The 20,571-nt window shown below is 40.3% G+C and overlaps 1 protein-coding gene across 1 annotated transcript in view; it reads left to right on the top strand.

The window, feature by feature from the left end:
- The window catches only part of OCA2 (OCA2 melanosomal transmembrane protein), a 177,113-nt gene that overhangs the window by 75,849 nt on the left and 80,693 nt on the right, over nt 1-20,571 (top strand). The window contains exons 14-17 of the mRNA XM_065653528.1: nt 285-417; nt 15,123-15,270; nt 16,910-16,967; nt 18,325-18,433. Coding sequence (XP_065509600.1) covers nt 285-417; nt 15,123-15,270; nt 16,910-16,967; nt 18,325-18,433 — 448 coding nt within the window. The remainder of the gene's footprint in view (nt 1-284; nt 418-15,122; nt 15,271-16,909; nt 16,968-18,324; nt 18,434-20,571) is intronic.

The raw sequence follows: 20,571 nt of genomic DNA, 5'->3' as shown, positions 1-20,571 counted from the left end.
GTGAAAGTTAATGATTCAGTTTGGTTTTTGTTTTTCTATCTGTGTCAGAAACACTAGATGTATTTCAGAATAACACAACTCTATTTTTTAATTCTCTGAATTAAATTGTGATGTGGCTCATCTCCTAGAAATAGACAAAATACAGCATAAGCTATACTTGGAACTTACTTTATTGTTTTATATTTATTATTGATTGCTAAAATACATATAGTCGAATACTTTTCCCTGTAGGTAATATGGGAAAATAACTGATTTTTAATTTAGATTTTCATTTATATTTCTAGGGATTGGATTTCGCAGCCTTCACAGCACATATGTTTGTTGGTATATGCCTTGTTGTTCTGGTCTCCTTTCCTTTTCTCAGACTTCTTTACTGGAACAAAAAACTTTACAATAAGGAACCAAGTGAAATTGTTGGTGAGTGTGAGCATGAAAACATTTTTATTATCACTACATTGAATATGCGTTAAATAGAAAATGAATAGTGCCTATTCCAATGTTGTCCTCAAATGAAAGTACCCACTCTCCTTTCAGTCTCTGAATGATATATTTTTTTTAAACTAATAATTTAGATTCTATTTTTAGTAGTGATATTTTCTGACTTTTTAAAATGGATGTTTTTCCGGTGCTAAGGCTGAGGTGTTGACATGAATTATTAAATATCTTTCAAAATTTATAGGGATATTTTGCATCATTTATAGCCATAGGCTTGAATACCGGGGTGTTCTGCATCACAACAGATAACATTTACTCAAGGTGTTGAGTTCACAATCTAGCCTTAGAAATATCCCAGGTTTCCCTTCTGACGGGTGAAGTACACCGGTGCTTTCCCTCATTGCTGGCTTTCTTCCACTGTATCTTTTCAGCAATCTTTTCCAGGTCTGTCATCACTGAAGGGTATTTCATCAAGAGTAGAGGAACTTTCCAAGTTCTTTCCAGCTTGCCTCTGTGGCTCTTCCAAACCTATGTTTCCACAGTACATAATTTCAGGTCAACTGGCAGCCTCTGGAGAACTTCAAGAGACTAAAGGGTTTACTTTGTACCACAGATATAAACAATGCTGGACACGAGGAATACGTTTTTTACAATGAGGGTGGTAAAACGCTGGCCCAGGCTGCCCAGAGAGGTGGTACGTGCCCCATCCCTGGAGACATTCCAGGCCAGGCTGGATGGGGCTCTGAGCAACCTGATCTAGTTGAAGGTGTCCCTGCTCATGGCAGGGGTGTTGGACTGGATGACCTTTGAAAGTCCCTCTCTACCCAAACCGTTCTACAATCCTGTATCAAAATGCTAAATACAGAGCAAGTTCCTGCCTGTTCTACACAGGGCTCAAAAATGAGAATCCTTTGTGGAAAAGATTATCTTTTTGTTGGGGAGGAAAGGAACCCTTGAAACCTCCCAGATAAAAACCTTTGTAATTATGCATCCTTATAACAATGATTACTTTTCTTTGTTACCTGGAAGTATATTATTAAATCTTTGGTATTCAGCACATTTCAGTAACTTCCTAACTTTCTTATTTAAAAAGAATTCAATTGCTTTTATTCATTTCTTATTTTCTAATAAAAGTCATAGCTTCATGGACAGTTTCATGAATAACCAGAGTTATTAGATACTTTAATTTTCTTTAAAAGTGCCAGCTTGCAAGGTGTCTTGAGATAAGTAATATCCAAACAGTCCAATTTATTCTGCCAACTGTGAACAATTTTGATTCTGACATAATAGCATTATTTTGTGAATATACATTTTAGAAAATAAAAATATTTTCTTTCATATATAAACTTTTAAAGCATGTATTTTTTATTTTTAAGAAATCAAGTATGCATAACATTTTTTTTATTAATTTGAACAGTACAATTTATTTACTGACATAATATTTTTGCCAGTCAAACACTGTATACTTCTAAGGAGCTGGCACGTTTCCCTCAATTCATCTCGGTAATCTTTGTCACTCGCAGCCTTGTATGTTCAGATATAGCAGTCTCCCAATCAGTATACCATGTGTTCTTTCTCATAATCAGCTGCTCCTCCATTGCTGTGAAGGTAATCAGCAGCTGTTCAATTAGAGCAAATGCTAAAGCACTAGTCTTTCTCTTGAAACTTTCTGTTAAAGTGGAACAGATAATGATCAACACAGCTCCACTAGGAGGTAGCTGTTGTGGTTTGGATTTGCAGAATGTGCTCCAAGGTCCTTTCAGGTGTCCTTCCATTTCAGGTTGCCGTGAATTTGTGATAACTTTGAATGGCTTGTTTGAAGCAGCTGTTTTAATCAACTAAATATCAGCCTTCCCTCAGCCTGCCCCCCGTTAGCAATTAAACAAGACACGTGAGACTTAATTGGTATATTATTCTCCTCAGATTTTTTTTCACTGTATGCCATGTGCTTTAAGTTTTTCTATTGCTTTGGACTACACACATTGAGAATGGATAAGCACTAATTTTAAGAACAGGCAATGCTGTTATTCTGATGATACTTTGGCAGATTAATTTCAATTCTGTATGTTGCCAATGTCTTTAAATTATTGGCCTTTAGACTGAGCTGCAGCACCTGTGCAACAGAAAAAATGCATGTTCCTTCCCCAGGAGCCACTGTATACCTGCAGTAGCTTGAAGTGAGGCAGAATAAAAAAGAATCTGAAGAACTCAGACATGAGAGAAAAATAAATTTCTTTTTAAGAATGAAGTGATATTTTGAAGATTTTTGAGTGCCACTTTCAGCTGATAAACTTGTACCCTGTTCTGTGTGATGCAGAAAAAGATGCTAGGATTACGGCAGTAAGCTGAGAAGGTTTAGAAGGTATACGTATCATTTCCCAAAAGAGTATGTAAGGGAGAAATAGTAATATGTAAGTGGAAGCGGAATTAAGATTGCTGTTCTCCTTCTTCCCCCTGTAATATTTTCTTACTTGAAACCAAAGTTTTTACCTCCCTTAGAGTTAACAATACATTATTTAGTCCCTGAGAAGCGTGATTCACTGTTATGTCTCAGCTGTGGAGATGTGGATGTTAGAGGAGCTCGCTGTCCCCAGGTCAGTGGGTGGCACATGGTCAAGTGACAAGTAGTAATACTGCAGTTTTTGCCAAAGAGGAAGTGCTTTCTCAGCATTACAACTGATTTGGCACCAAGTCCCCATTTCTCCTGTGTTGCTTGCTCCAGTTTCTGATTGTTTCACTGGCTGGACGAGAGACCCGCCATTGAAGTGGTGATGCCAGGAGAGGGGGGAGCATGTTATTCCCTCTGATGTAGCTCACTGTCTGCAGTAGCTGGGAAAATACGGCTACAGATAGTAGGATAGCCAGTATGTAAAGCATACAACAGAAGGAATTTTCTAATCAATCATAGTCATGTGTGAAAAAGACGGTGCTGTTTCCCACGATGTGAAATGTGGTAATCAGATGAGTGAGTGAGTCTGTTTCTTTCTTCCATGTGGAGTTTTACAGCTGCTTCTCCAAGAGAAGAAATGGGGGAGAAGGAGGAGAAAAAGATCTACAAAACTGACAGTGAAAAGGTAGAAAGTCTAGAAAAGGAAAGAAGTCAGGGAGCGATAACTGAGGGTTGTCCGGCATGTGCAACTGACAGGACGACGTGGCTGCAGACCCAAGAAGTCCAGGCGTTGTTCCTGGACTTGGCTAAGTTCTGCTCACACGGGGCCTCATTTTGTGTGAAAACATCCAAAGCATGACACAGATAAGGTGAAGGTCAGGAGAGAAAAAAATGTAAAACTCAAAAACTCATTTAATGTCCAGCGAGTTTTCCCCTCTGTGTCCCATAGTGTCTGCTATAGTACTTCGTGCTGCACGAGACTGAACAAGCATAGGTATCACCAACTGTAATTGTAATTGAACACAAGGTATAGCTCAGTGCTGTCATTATTTTGCCTATGTGAAGTCCCTTCCCTGTCACAGCTTTGAGATGCCTGCCTGGGGGAATGCTCCCCAGGGCAGGTGGCCATGGTTAAGGCGGTAACAGCTTTGTTCTTTTCTCAGGTCATGGGATGTCTGGGTGGTCTCTGCATCCTCTAACAGTGGTGCATGCCCTCACGTCATGCCCTAGAGTGTGACGTAAAACCTTTCAGTTTAATGCTGGGGAAGAACTATTCTGATGACTTGCAAGCCAACCCCAATGCTGCTTGAAACTGTTTGAATTGAAAAAAGCCCACATAAAATAATACTAATCTCCAGGACCGCAAGGACACCACAGGAGCACAGAGGCCACCCAGGGTAAGGAGTTATGCAGCATCAGTACGGCTATATGCACTCCTCAGGGTCAGGGAACAGTTCTAAGCCCTGTTTTAACTACTAACATATTTGTAGCCGTAGGAACCATTTTTTGCTAGAATCAGTGAGGTTCAAGTACCTAGCTGGATTAAGTACATTGATAGGTCTCAGTCCTGAGGTACATCTGTACTGGTGTAGGTACTTCACTAGCTGCCAGTAAAACACTCAGTCACAGGCTCTGGTTGTTATGGGGGATTTTAACTACCCTGATGTTTGCTGGAAGGACTACTCAGCCAGCCAGCCTCAGTCTAGGAGGTTCCTCCAGTGCATTGATGATAACTTTCTGATGCAAATGGTGGAAGAGCCGACTAGGAGAGGTGCACTGCTGGATCTCGTCCTCACTAACAAGGAGGGTCTGGTTGAAGCAGTAAAGCTGGAGGGCTGCCTTGGCTGCAGTGACCATGAGATGGTGGAGTTCAGAATCTCATGTGGCGGGAGCAGAATAACAAGCAGAATTGCAACCCTGGATTCAGCAGGGCCAACTTTGGCCTTTTCAAACAATTGCTGGGGGAAATCCCGTGGGCAAGGCTGCTTGAAGGTAAAGGGGCCCAGGATAGTTGGTTAACTTTCAGGGACTGCTTCTACCAAGCTCAAGATCAGTGCATCCTGACGCGCAGGAAGTCAAGGAAGGGAGCCAGGAGACCTGCGTGGTTAAACAGGGAACTGCTGGGCAAACTCAGGTGGAACAGGAGAGTTTAGAGATCATGGAAGGAGGGGCTGGCCACTTGGGAAGAATATAAGGCTGTTGTTAAAGGATGTAGGGAGGCAACTAGGAAAGCTAAGGCCTCCTTAGAGTTAAACCTGGCGAGAGGGGTCAAGGACAACAGGAAGAGCTGCTTCAAATACATGGCAGATAAAACTAACACCAGAGGCAATGTAGGCGCACTGATGAATGGGGTGGGTGCCCTGGTGACAGAAGATACAGAGAAGGCAGAGTTACTGAATGCCTTCTTTGTCTCTGTCTACTCTGCCGGAGGCTGTCCTGAGGAGCCCCGTACCCCTGAGGCCCCAGAGGAAGGCAGGGCAATGGAGGAGTTTGCCTCAGTTGATGAGGACTGGGTTAGGGACCAGTTAAGCAATCTGGACATCCATAAATCCATGGGTCCAGATGGGATGCACCCGCGGGTGCTGAGGGAGCTGGCTGAAGTCATTGCTGGACCACTCTCCATCATCTTTGCCAGGTATGGGAAACGGGAGAGGTGCCTGAGGACTGGAGGAAAGCAAATGTCACTCTGGTCTTCAAAAAGGGCAAGAAGGAGGACCCGGGCAACTATAGACCGGTCAGCCTCACCTCCATCCCTGGGAAAGTGATGGAACACCTTATCCTTGGTGCCTTCTTAAGACATATCAAGGAGAAGAGGGTCATTAGGGGCAGTCAACATGACTTCACCAAGGGGAAGTCGTGTTTGACCAACCTCATAGCCTTTTATGAAGACATAACAAGGTGGATTGATGATGGCAGAGCGGTGGATGTGGTCTACCTTGACATCAGTAAAGCATTTGACACCGTCTCCCACAGCATCCTCATGGCTAAACTGAGGAAGTGTGGTCTGGACAATGGGGTAGTGAGGTGGACCGCAAACTGGCTGAAGGAAAGAAGCCAGAGAGTCATGGTCAATGGGGCGGAGTCTGGTTGGAGGCCTATATCTAGTGGAGTCCCTCAAGGGTTGGTACTGGCACCAGTATTATTCAATATATTCATCAACGACTTGGATGAGGGAATTGAGTGCACTATCAGCAAGTTTGCTGATGACACCAAGCTGGGAGGAGTGGCTGACACGCCAGAAGGCTGTGCTGCCATCCAGCGAGATCTGGACAGACTAGAGAGTTGGGTGGGGAAAAATTTAATGAAATATAACAAGGGAAAATGTAGAGTCTTACATCTGGGCAGGAACAACCCCAGGTTCCAATATAGGTTGGGGAATGACCTATTAGAGAGCAGTGTAGGGGAAAGGGACCTGGGGGTCCTGGTGGACAGCAGGATGACCATGAGCCAGCCCTGTGCCCTTGTGGCCAAGAAGCCCAATGGCATCCTGGGGTGTATTAGAAGGGCGTGGTTAGTAGGTTGAGAAAGGTCCTCCTTCCCCTCTACTCTGTCCTGGTGAGACCTCGTCTGGAATATTGTGTCCAGTTCTGGGCGCCTCAGTTCAAGAAGGACAGGGAACTGCTGGAGAGAGTCCAGTGCAGGGCAACAAAGATGATTAAGGGAGTGGAGCATCTCCCTTATGAGGAAAGGCTGAGGGAGCTGGGTCTCTTTAGCTTGGAGGAGACTGAGGGGAGACCTCATTAATGTTTATAAATATTTAAAGGGTGAGTGTCACAAGGATGGAGCCAGGCTCTTCTCGGTGACGACCAACAGTAAGACAAGGGGTAATGGGTTCAAGCTGGAACACAAGAGGTTCCACTTAAATTTGAGAAGAAACTTCTTCTCAGTGAGGGTGACGGAACACTGGAACAGGCTGCCCAGGGAGGTTGTGGAGTCTTCTTCTCTGGAGACGTTCAATTCAAAACCCACCTGGACGCCTTCCTGTGTAACCTCATCTAGGTGTTCCTGCTCTGGCAGGGGGTTTGGACTAGATGATCTTTTGAGGTCCCTTCCAATCCCTAACATTCTGTGATTCTGTGATTTTTATTTAACTGTTGAAAGTAGTGGGCAAATTGGTTCATGTGAGAAAACCAGCAGGCAGATTATGCATAGAATAATGACCAAAGAAAGGGATAGTTCAAGATATTTTCAGGCGTTCAACTCCAAGCTCTATCTGGTTGACAGTTTCACAATATGCATTGCTGTCCTCACCCAAGATGCTAAAATCCTGGGAATATATGGGAAGCATTTTTAGATCATGAAAAACAATGTGGTACAGGAAAGCTTCCCCCTGCCACCGCCTTCATTAACAATGAATAGTTAATATTTTAACTCTCTTGCTGTGGATGACAGCACACAAAAAGATGCAACTTTCTTACAAATTATCTTGGGATCTAAGATCATAACTTTCTGGTACATATTGTGTTTTTTATTTTAAGGAAGTGGAAGACTTCAGTCTCAAAGGAGCAAGGTAGTCATATGGTCCTTGCAAACTTTGTGTATATTCCATTTTGGATAATATATCAGGATCTACGAGGGTCATGGTTTTATGCTTGAAAATTTAAGGAAAATATCTTTTATTATTTGCAGCTTCAACAGAATCATAGAATCATAGAATAGTTTGGGTAGGAAGGGACCTTCAAAGGTCATCCAGTCCAACCCCCTGCAATGAGCAGGGACATCTTCAACTAGATCAGGTTGCTCAGAGCCCCGTCCAGCCTGGCCTGGAATGTCTTCAGGGATGGGGCATCTACCACCTCTCTGGGCAACCTGGGCCAGTGTTTTACCACCCTCAGTGTAAAACATTTCTTCCTCGTGTCTGGCTGAATCTCCCCTCTTTTAGTTTAAACTCATTACACTTTGTCCTGTCATAACATGCCCTTCTAAAAAGTCTGTCCCCATCTTTCTTATAGGCCCCTTTTAAGTACCAAAAGGCTGCAATAAGATCTCCCTGGAGCCTTTTCCAGGCTGAACAACCCCAGCTCTCTCAGCCTGTCCTCATAGGAGAGGTTTTCCAGCCCTCTGGTCATCTTGGTGGCCCTCCTGTGGGCCTAATAGGTCTTCTAATGATCAGGAATGAAAATAAGTGCAGTTATTTACTTTACACGGATTCAAGATTTTCATACTTTTAAACATTTTGGATCACTTATGTTTCGAATCCTGTATATGTACTTTGTACTGCTTTAGAGTTGATGGAGTATTCTCCTTGGAAAGAGGAAAATGTTAATCTGTCTTCTTGATGAAAATATTATACTGACATTGCAGAATAAGGAAATATGATAGTCTCGTTTGTTTAGTGCATTGATAATATAGCCATCACAAGAAGGCCACTGTAATATTATTTTACCTGTCTTATGCAGAAAGAAAGTATAATATAGTGGCATTTTGAATCAATAGAGCAGCACTTCTTATTTTTATTATATACATTTTTCATGGAAGGAAATCAGTATAGAAAAATCACTGATGGGAGGTTCAAACTTAGGAAGTGATACCTCCTATTTCTTTTGCAGTACTTGGCCCCCTGGATTTTTGTGTGCATATCACAGCTGTGGGATGATTATATAGACATACACTGGTCTTATCATTAACAGTGTTTTGGTGAAGCTATGACAGCATTTTTCATTTTACTTGGATGGCTCTGAAGCTCACGAGATCTTCCTGATATACAGAGCTTAAGAAAACAATTTAAGTTAATTTAACACCTGCTCAGTATCTGCTTGCTGCAGAGCACTCTCACTGTGATGATGTTTCAAATAAATGTGTAACCTTGACAGATTTTTAAATTATTCCTGCCATTTTTATTTATCAAAAGGAGCTGAAGTTATTAGTCACCATTTTTACATTTAAACCAGTTCCTAAAAGATATGGTGAGTCTGAAGTCTGCTTCATTATTTTGCCCTTCATTTTGCCCTATTAAATGCATTAGATGAGGCGTTATCTTTTGGATTATGGGACTTGTTGTCTTGAAGCTGTATCTTTTCATGATTATTTTCATTAATAGGACTTTGGGAATACCATGTTTAAGTGGTTGCTTTTTTTTCCTCCCCCTTCTTTTTTGCTGGTATTGAAAGGGCCTCAGAATTAGTTATATATGGTGCAAAATGGTTTATGATTAGAATGCATCTATTCACTTTTGAGCAGAGGATAATGAATTTAACAGACTTTATTTTTAGTTGTGGGACTTGTACTTTAACACAAAACATGGACTAAATTAATTGGTTTTCATAGGTAAGTCTGGTGGTTTGAGTTAAAACTTTTTGATAGTGAGTAAACTGGAATTATTTTTCTAGCTTTTAAACCTCCTGAAAATTTTTTGAAACAAACTACACTGGAATGTTAGGTAAATGAATGCTCAAAGTACTTGGCTCTGCTTCTCATGACCCTGTGCCATTCTCAGTGTAACAGAAGAGAGTATTGTGATCACGTTAGGCAAGTGTTAATGAGCAAATGTGAAACTTAAAAATACTCAGATTTCTGCTTTTAAAAGATGTGGAACTGCAGTAGAGGAAGCTAAGGGACAAAACCACAAGGACTGAATTAACTCTGTGGCTCTAAGTGTGACTTACCCAGGGTTGAGAACAGAGCCCGTGTCACGTGAGAGAGATCCCTTCCCTTGTTCAGGGACAAACCAGCTGAAGAGCTATATATGTCTTTAATCAACCATCCTGAAATGTTTTGAGAGATCTAACCCTCCTTAATAACTGCAGATTACTCCATCTGAGTGTTACGAGACCATTGTAGAAGTATTAAATTGACTATTCTCTTACTAAGTACAAAGAGTAGGCTTGTAGTGGTGTAGATTCTTTCAGTAGCTAAAATTACAGGGGGGAAACCCTAAGCACAGCGAGGAAAAATTCCAGTTACATTTTGAAGGAGAAGGACACTTGCTGTTTTGCAGCTTTTTGAACAGCCTGACTCCTGGGGCTGCTGCAGCCTGCCCCAGCTTGCCCAGAAGGAGACTCCTGGGAGTTGACTTAGGTGCGTAGCACCATCTGAGCTTTGCAGTTTTCTGCCCGGGCTCCAGCTGCTTTGCTGCAGGGATGAGAACGTCCTGTAAATCCTGTGCCATGGATGCGAGCCCATGCTGGGCATCTGAACTGGCATTAGGTGACCAAACGGGGCCCCAGCTGTCAGACTTTGAGTTGGAAGGCTTGTATAAATGCTCCATATTGCTTTCTGCAGCATTGTGCAGAGTTCTTGCATTCCTTAGCAATAGTTTAGCTGGATAAGGCAACGTGTGTTTTATTGCACTTTTGAAGACACTCCATCATTTATGCCCCTGCTTATCTTTATCCATGATTGATAAACTGGATTACTTAAAAAAATAAAGACGAGGACATCTCAGGCATTTTTTTTCTTCTTTAATTAGAGACATATGCTTGTCTCCTAAGAGAGAGGTTTAAGTTGTTCAGCTGGAATATAACTTGAGGTGAATTCTTTCTACACTTGGGTTTCACCTTTCTGACTTAGTTTCTGTGCTTTTTAAATGGAGATGACACTTACTGTCTAATAATGCTTAGAGAATTAATTATATATCAGGCATTTTAAAAATTACTAAAGGTTATAGATATTACTATTACTAGATTAAGCTATAATTCATGGTTCTTAATTTGCTTTTCAGTTAACATTTAAACAGAAGTATTCTTGCTCTAAGAATTTAGCTAAGAAAAATAATTGCTTTGCTTAAAAAAAGTTAAGCTACAATAGCATGTGGAGAAAGAAAAAAACGCATTCAGAGGAACATGCTTTGCATGTTGTTAGTCCCAGCCCAGGAGAGCAAACTTGTGTTGCTTGCAGAAAGGTAGTTAAAGTATTTAGTACAACTGCAAGTTAAGAATTGCCATTTTATGATAATTCTTATCTCATCAAGGCTGGTCATGCTCTTCTGAGTATCTTCAATTAACAAGACTGTCCTCTTCAAATTATGAAACTGTGAATTAATTACAGTCAGTTTTTGAGGATGTCGTCTTTGTTATTGGCAGTCAGGTGGATGGAAATGTGTGCTTAAATGAAAAATCAGTCTGACTATTAATTATCAGATTGCAGGAAGAATATAAATTTTTAAATGAAACTTCATGTTTTCTAAAATGTCACAGCTCAGGTCAGTAGCTGAAAATCCATTAAATTCAGGGGGTCTGGGACATCTTCTCTGTGGTCTCCATGGTAAAATACGATAATGACAAAACCAGAACAGATTAGCAGCATAGGGTTTACATGTTTGTTGATCCTTTATGTGATCCTAGAACTAAGCCTTTTTTTTTTTTCTTTTCTTGTTGGAAAAGAAAAGAGGAAAATTTTTGTGAAATAAAGATGCTAGGTATATTGACATGCTGCCTTGTGGGCTTCATGAGCAGTACCATGTTCACAAAGATTTTAATATCATAATGGTCTGAATTCCCCAAACGAGGTGCAGTTCTCCTGTTTTCTTTTAGTCCATATCACTGCACACTAAACTTTGTCTTGCTTATACTGCTTTAACTACTGTTACTACAGTTGCAGTTAAATGTTAATTCACCTGCTTTAATGATAAACTGCCATGAAAGACACATGCCTAACACACATACCATTTAAATTATCAGCAACAGACCTAGCTACGGTAAGATAAATTGGTTAGTAGGCTGATCCACCATGAAGCTACCTCTGTGAAAAACCTGCAGACTGGGTTTTGTTGGACGGGGTGAATGGAGTGACTTCGCCCTGGTGTAGCATGACTATTAGATCCCATCTGAGGAGAGGACAGGAACGTATGGGCATGGGAAAATGGGGTGTGAGACCTTCCCATTCAGGGGCAGCCAAATGCTGTGTTTATGCTGCCTTAGCCATAATTTCAAAGTGATTGTAAGACCTTGCAGTTGCATTAAGCCCTTGTCCATGATGTGTAACACAGCATGTCATAAGATATTAGATGTTCCCAAACTCTAGGGTTTGCAGACCTGAAATGGGAGGAGTATAGAAAGGCCCAAAGGTTTTTGGCCAGGTTCAGTGTTCTCACTGACCTCAAGGGTCCTGCATTATATTTCCTTCAAAGCAAAAACTACTGCTAATGCACATGCATCACCTGATGCCATAATGGGCTATTACAATAAGAGCACGCATGAAAGAGAAAGAGGACAAATATTCTGTGGGATGACCTAGAAAACCTCTTCACAAATTACTACTGCAACAGGAGTCGCAGTATAAAAGATGCATCGACTGTTCTGATTTTCAAAGGACATTCTGCTCTGAAGTAAATTCCACAGAAAGCTGGATGTTCACATCCTTGCGATCTTTAAAAAACTAAGGACTAAGCAATCAAGCATGCACTTGCTGTACATAAAGACAAGATCAAAACCATGTGAAAACAAGTGTACATTTTTTAACATAGACTAGAAAGCACCAGGCTGACCTTACTGAACCCGGAGATTAGCCCCATGGCACTTCAGATATGGAACAAGAATTTGCAATGCAACTTGTAGTGCTATCTGCTCTGTGGGTTTATTTGTGGCACAGACACAGTGACACTAGCTGCCCCTTTCTGAAGGAGAGAAGATAAAGATTCTTTGTATAAAAATACCTGCTGGGGATCTGCATCTTGGTTAGATGATGAGAGATTCAACTTTCCTTCATCAGCAAGACCCTTGGTGAAGTTTCACTTGGAAATGAGGGGATGAAATGCTCTAGCAGGATGAACAGACATGATCAGGAAAGGTGTTGCAGCAAAGACAAACTGTCAAAAAGCAGGATGGTGAACTGGATAATCATTCTTTATGAGCATTTGCCAGAGAAAAAGACAAAAACACACTCTTGGGCTGATGATGACAGACAGTTTCAAAGTCCAATTGACCTGAAAATTGTATGAGAAAACAGTACAGAAAGGACTATTCCCCTACTGAGGCGATTCACCCACTTCACCTGCTTATATTAAATACAAAAGTTTCTATCTCTTTCAGGCTAAGGCAGCATGTAGGATCACAGAAATATTTCTTTCACCCCAAAAAGCTCTGGAAACTTTTTCAAAGAAAAAAAAAATCGCCTGGGAAGTTGCACAGGAGAATGTGCAAGAAAGCCATGTTTCGACGTTTCTCCATTTACTCTTGCTCATCTATACGGGAATGAGCAACTTCCCAGATCACAATTTCAAGGTAGATGCCATGATGTGGAAGTTGCCAATTGAAATAGCTTGTTTCTCCATTGAGCAGAAACTGTGGAGCTGAAGCAGACCCCAAACATGTGGTCACTAACTTCTTTTAGAAATTACTAATTACGTTGCTTACAAATTCAGAGGCTTAAAGTTTAATCTCACCATTTTATTAAAGAAAAAAAAGCCACAATTCCTGTGGTCTAAAGTTAGGTGGTTTTGCATAGCTCCCATCCACTCTAATCCTCAAAAAAAGTGGTTTTGTTTTTGTTTCATTTGATGTGGTCCTTTTTTTCCCCTATAGTGAAGATCAGAAGATCAGCTGCGGCCTAAAGCTCTGCCATTTTCTTGTTCTGGAAAAGAATGGAAAAATCACTGCTGATACTGTTGTGTTTGTCATGAATGATGAAAAATAAATGATGGCCAGGACAGAGTCTCCACACAAAGTCACATGGATCCTTTGATAAGCAGGACCTATCCATGTTTTACTGTAATTTACTGTCAGATTATGCTCCTGGCAAGAATCACCAAATATATTACATAGAAAAGTGGTAGATTCTGCACCTCTTTGATATCTGTGGTTTAGGTATGAATCCCTTCTTGGAGAAAAAGCTTTAGCCAGGCATCAGTTGTTTAGTAACCTGGGTTAGTCATTGGGCTTTATATAGGGTGAATTTACATTTCTGGTCTTGCACTGTAAAGCTCAGGCAAAGATTACCGTTTTGATGGATGTGTGCTCGTCTATGGTTATGAACCATAGAAAATGTGAGTCAATTGCTGTTCAGATCCCTTTTTTGTGTCAATTATGCAGGCTCTGGACATGCTGACTTTTGTTTTTAAATATCTGAGTTTCTCTCAAGTCTAATTCCCTCTTATGGTCAATTTTTACATCATTCACTGTATTATCTTTATAAATACTCGGTCACAAAGAAAGTGGGGGAACTAAACACATTTAGTGCTCTTTTTGATAGTAGATACCACAAACCACTAAGGATTTGCAGGTGCAAACGTTAGTATCACTGCCTACGTCAAACTGTGTTTCAATATTTCTTATGTTATTACTTTTTATTTTTTTAATAAATAATGTTCTTAGTTTGTCTACATGGTGCAAAGACTTCCACATCCATTTCTTGGGGTAAGAACAATTCGCTTATTGAACAGGGATCTTAAGATATAAAGCCATGAATTCTTGATGCATTGTCTTCAATGACATGAATTTTGGGTGACAGAAATGAAGGATGAGGAAACACCCTGTTGCTTCATCAGGAAGCGTTTGTGCAGACAGTTTCTGAATGAATATTCTACTTTTATTTCTTTAATGATTTCCTGGAAAATCCAAACCTTTTTTTTTTTTTTTTGGCATGCCCAGTCTAAGATCCTTCCTGAATGGGAATACATGCTTTTCAGTCATTCTCCAAGGCCTTGACAATACTGGCAAGAGAAAAAACATGTTGAAAATCCTGACAAGATTTTGGAGGCTTATTTCAGGTGTTAATTAGCCTGTCTGAAGTTACACAGGATCAGATATCATTCAGGTCTGCACATAGGTGATGGTAGCTGTATTTATAGGTATTTTCAGTGCCCAAGAGTTAAATCCTCTTAGGAAACCTTTAAAATGCTACTAATCAATCTTCCATGAGACAGTGCTAAATTTTAGTTTTGCCTTACGCTGATAAAATTGCTTGTATGAACACAGAGTGAATGGAATCGTGTTGTCCATTCTGAATACAGTGAAGGAGCATTTGCTGTAATTCCTAACTACAAAGTGATTAGTATCTTGTTAGCAGTATAACAATGTATATTGACAGTTTATTTTCTGATGGAAAATGAATGTGATATAGTTTCAGCACTAAAGCTTGTGGAAGGCATTTGCAGGTGTTTGAAGACAGTGCTTCTTTTTCTTTGGAAAAAGACTTTGAGATTAATTTATTTAAAATTTTGAAATGTTTCTATATATTTTCCATTCCCTTGAGCTCTGCAAAATGAATGGTAAAAGGAACTTCCTACTTGGGAAATCGTTAGGCAATCATTCCTATAATTTTAATAGCTTTGAGCCCAGGGCACATTACAGATATTTTGTGCGTCCCTGGTTTCATATGAATTACACCTGCTTTAAGATAAGTGATTTTGCTTCTTTTTTAGAGCTGAAACATGAGATCTACGTTTGGAGACTGACCGCACAGCGCATTAACCCAGCCAGCAGAGAGGAGACTGCTGTGAAATGCCTCTTGATGCAGAAGGTGCTGACTCTGGAGACACTCCTGAGGAAGAAGCTGAGGACATTTCACAGGTGAGCAAGGACCAGCATGTCCCACCTCCCCTGCTCTGACCCTCGGTGGGGACAAGCCCCAGGCACAAGCAGGGAGCTCTTCCTCATCTCAGCCTACAGCTGGGGATGATGATGTGGCTTTGTTAACATCAGGGGTGATATTTCGGTTTGGTCAACGGGTTGAGGACTTACCTCCAGTAATTTTAGGCAGAGCTGAAAGTTAAGGCTTTCAGGGATTTTCTCTGGGATGATACCGATATTTTTAGCTGTCTCTTGGTCAGAGACATGTTGAGGCAGACATGAAGACCCATCCTCAGCCTCAGTTAAACACAAGGTGTTTCAGGATGAAACTGATGTCTAAGGCCTGGAAAATATATGTCAATGTGCCCCATATCTCAAGGCCTAGAAATTTAAGGTAGTTTTTCATTTAAAAAGATCATAAATACATCATTAGAAAAATTTAGATTTTTTCTTGTAATAGTGGCTTCAGCATAGTAAAATAGTATTTTTTTAACTGAAAAATTTAAGTGTTCTTCAGTGAACTGTTGAGTTTGAAAAATATATCACTAGTGAATTGCCAAATTTTAAAGTAATTTCATAATCAATTCTTTGATGTGAACGTGACGGTAGGCATAATTAACTGTTCATGTATAGAAAAGGAAAAGTTTTTATAAATGGGACTGACAAAAGTTCTAACCTTATTTTGTGTATGTTCTGGCAAAAACAACTCTTATGCTGTGAAATTTAATGACTGAGAATAGCAGTAATAAATACTTTGAAAGTGATTGACTGAAATGAAACGAATAATTAATTTTTATTAATAAACATGTTAAATAGGCAGTATGGACAAGGACGTGTAAATATATGATTTTTTTAAACCATCTCTAGTAATGAGATGGTTTTTATTTATATCATTTTTGCCGATATTGTGCACTTTGAGTGGAGTGACCCTATTATTACTTAAAAACAAAAAGGCTACTTAAAATTACCTCTTTTTTTTAAGAGATCATGGCAGATTATTGGACTTTATGACACTCTAAAGAAGATACTTTTGAAGTATAAATAAAAATTGTATATTTGATCTTGAAAATCAGGATTCCTCCAGCACAGTACATTTAGAGCAATGTAAAAATTCATTAGTGTTAACAACAGCACTCCTGAACTGCGAATCCCAAGGCTTTCTGCTGGAGGGCTGGCTATGCTGATAACACGATGAAGTTATTTGGATCTTAAAAGCTTCATTATAAAATGGAAATATAAAATATACGTGTTCTGACTTGTTGATATTGGCACATGACCCTTGTTTTATTGCCACAGGGCATACATCAACTCCTGAAACTACTAAGGGAACTACATATTGCATATATCCAGATCCTGTGCTGGGGTCCATGTTCTGGAGGCCAGCTCCTTCTAAGCCTATTGCATTCTTCATGAATTGAAGGGCTTGTGAATTACTGGAGAGTGTTATAGAAGTGGACACTTGTGTGAAGTCTCATAAGAATTTTGCTGCTGGCTCTAAGAAGGCCATGACTCCTTTGTGGTATGAGTTGCTCCATATGGGGGAAAGGGTGATCTATTTGTGATGAGAGGGATTTATTCCAATGCTCTTGGCAGAGCTTCAATTTCACTCTGGAAAAAAGCAGGTGTCATTTTCTTTCAGGCAAATTTCACAAGAAGATAGAAACTGGGAAACAAATATCCAGGAACTCCAGAAAAAAGTAAGTAGATGACAGTTTTTCTCAGCGTGTGAGCAGGCCTGTGCCTTTATACAGAGAGAGTGCTTTGAATCTAATGCAAATTTAATAACTCTCATGACAGCAGAAGAACTAGCAAGCAGACTGGTGGGCTTCTTTGTGGGATGGGGTTACTGAACTACGTTGTGAGTTTTTGTTAGGTCTTATACTTTTGTTCCTTAGAAAAATACAATTTAAAGGATCAATACATTATCCAGCAATGTCATCTTAAATTTTTAATCCGTGGCCAGAAAGACTCAGAAGTTGTCAATACGTTGTTTATAGCCATGATGCATGACAATAGAGTATACTCCCGCTGATGTATCGAATACCAACTCTGATTTACTATGCTGTCTATGACATGCCTGCTTTATTATTCAAGTAGAGATAAACCACTTAGATAAATACCGTTCTCTTTGCTGTGCACACTTTAATACCACCTAAGTCTTTCTGCTGAAGCTGGGTCTGATGAGATGTAAACTCTGTAGTGGGATTAAGTTCACCTAAATTTAATTGTCTAAATGTCACATCCTCTTCACCCCACTGGCATCACTAATGAATCCAGACCTGTGTTTGGGAGCTCAAGTCCTTGATTGGGACATCACTGTCCTACATGTCACACCAGAACAGAACAAAACCAACAGGATTTCTCATTAGAGTTTACAACTTTTTCAAGGTATTGCATAAAAGACAACTTTTTTAAAGAACAGAGACTTACTTGTACTTTAGAAGAGCTTTAAACTATGTGAAATGAGAGAGAGACTCAGGCTGGGAGGTGGTTCCCTGGGTTGGTGGCAAAAGTGAGATCAGAGCAGAGAGGCAGAGTCATGATGGAGGGTGAGGAGCTCGGCATGCGGATGCAGGAGCTGGGCACGGCGGTGCAGAAGCTGCACAAGGATTATGGGCTTGGCAGGCCCATGAGAGTTGTACAGGAGGCGTGAAAGATCTGACCTCTAGGCTAGGCTATAGGTTTTCAAGGCATATGTGCAAAAAAGGGTGATTTAGTCCAGGGTCATGAAACCACAGAGTGCCCTCTGTAGTAGGAATTGCATTTCAACCCTACTTCTACTGAAGTGAAGTTGTGATGGGGTAGCTGAACACAGCTGAATCTATTCAGCAGGTGCTAGCTACTTGTATCTCTTAGGTCACACTGGGCCACATATTCCTGGTTTTTCTAGGTATGCATGAAATGCTTCAATTTAAATATTTCTGTCTTTTATGCTGAAGAGGAATATGCAATATAAGAACAGAAGTTTGCACTTCACCCATGCGTTTGTGAGCTCTATGCATAATAGTTGGCTCCTTCTGTAATACAGTTAATTTTTCTTCTTCCTGTCTACAGCACAGAATAACAGACAAAATTCTTCTCGTCAAATGCCTGGCTGTGCTGGGATGTGTTATTCTTACATTTTTTCTCAACTCATTTGTTCCCGGCATCTACCTAGATCTTGGTAAGTTTTACAGATTTGTTCTAAGTAAAACAAACTTTATTTTTCTGAGTCTGGATCTGTTCAGAAAGCCCTTTCTCATATGTGCCTGGCCTTGCAATCCCATCAGGTTAATCAGAAGAACAGTTTCTCAGAATGGGTTTTCAAAATGCAGTCATGTCCCAGTCACCCCAGGAGGAATAACAGTGCTCATGACTTCATTTTTCTGACTTCCTAATACTAACAAGCTGGCTAAACATTATAGAATAAGCAAATTTGACCTTGGCATAATTGCACTGTAGGTTTGAGTGAATGACTAAGATGCATTAGGGAGATCAGAAAATAATCACTCCATGGAAGAACAAAAAAGTAGTCTGGCATCACTTCTTAATTACAGGTAACTCTTTGTATAACTTCCTGTCTCTATTACTTTATCTCTAGAATAAAATATTTCCCAAAATAAAGTCAGGAAGACACTGTTATATGTGTCAAATGAAAGTAGCTGTATGCATACTTTCTATGTATATACCTACACATGCAGGTTTTTAAATAGCTGTATATTTGTATGAGGACGGGCTCTGCATATCTTAAAACCAGAACCAAATTAAAGCTCGTATTTAACTGAATGAGAGTCATAAAACATACCTGTCCATTGCCCTACAAAAAGTTAAAAATATTTTTTTGGCTGCTGAGCACTTGAAAGTTATAGAATTTCAGATTCATGTTTTTTTCATGCAATCTGAATTCCCCCACTATGTACATCCATCCCAGTGGTTCAAATATGCAACAGTCTTGAAGAAAAGTAACTCATAATCAGTAAAACATTGATTGCATCATCATTTACACAGATACTACATTGAAATCCATCTTTGTTTTGCACAATATAGCGCTAGTTATAGCTGTACAATGGCGATCAAGTTGTAAACAAGACCTTTTATATCTGCTGCTGACACTTCTGGTGTATTGACTGGCTTAGAAAGGTACTGGTAGCAGGAGGTTATTCTCTCTGCTGAGACCTAGGGAAACACCAGAGTTGCATATTGCTGGCACTAGTGGGAGGATAGGCTACTGTGTCCGGAGCAATGTGTTTTCGTAGGCACAGTTTTGCTGCTAAATGCATTTGTTCCAGGGACTGATCCCCAGCCCCCAGGCCTTAGAGCTGCCTGATGGCTTGTGTCCACCCTGCTCAGACCTTGTCTCTTCAGAGCAGGCTGAACATATCTCCACAGCACAGCAACTGGCCACATGTTTACTCTTGACATTGTATGCATGGCTTAATTAATTTTTAATTTCACAGTGAGGGCAGTGTTGTAGGCTAGAAGAGCTGTGTTTTAAGATTATGAGGCTGAGGGCATATGTTGCATTATTTGGTACGTGTGATGGAGTTTGAATGCATAAAGCCACCTGGGATAATGTTGGAGTAACTGTACAGAACAGAGACCCAAACCTAATTCAGACTCGTCCATGTTGCTGTTTGGGTGTGGTCCCTGAAATTAATTGTCTCCAAAACTGCACCTTAGTTTATTTTTCTCTCAGATGAAATAAGCTGGGTCAATGCAAAAGAGCCTGGGAGCAAAGCGACACTTACAGAATAGGGCCTCTGGGGGACCAGGACCTTGCTGTGGGCTTAGGGTAAGTAGTCATCTAACAGTGTCGATACACCCAGCAAGACCTTGTTGGCATGCAGTGGAAGTCCTGGTGCCCTGGAGATATATGAGTTTGGGAAAGGGGATATGACAACAAGGCTTTCTTTGGTGTTTTAGACAGTGCCACAGCTGCTGTGATAGCTTGCCTGTGTATTTGCCATGGAAATGGGAGATTTCAGCCAATAAAGGCATTTAGACGAGATTCTTAGGGACACGGTTTAGTGTTACTAAGGTGTAGGAAGATGCAAAAATTGAAGACACTTGAAGTCATGGTGGCTAAGAACATAAGGAAGGCATTCACATTGGCAATTTAAGAAACCAATTTTCACCCTTACTTTTCTGTCTCAGATAGGTAGGCACTGAACCATGTAGGATTTCTTGAATTAAACCCAACATCTATAATGGTTTTTGAAAAGCCATGGTGAGTCAGTGAAGACCATATAGTACTGGTTACATATGTTCCTGGTAAGGTATTTTCGAAACTACAAAGTAGTTGGAGTCAATACTAGAAGAAAC

The sequence above is a fragment of the Caloenas nicobarica genome, chromosome 1 (genome assembly GCF_036013445.1).
Source record: "Caloenas nicobarica isolate bCalNic1 chromosome 1, bCalNic1.hap1, whole genome shotgun sequence".
Lineage (NCBI taxonomy): Eukaryota > Metazoa > Chordata > Aves > Columbiformes > Columbidae > Caloenas > Caloenas nicobarica.
The sequence above is the reverse complement of the archived record's forward strand: the minus strand, read 5'-3'. Positions and strand labels throughout refer to the sequence as shown.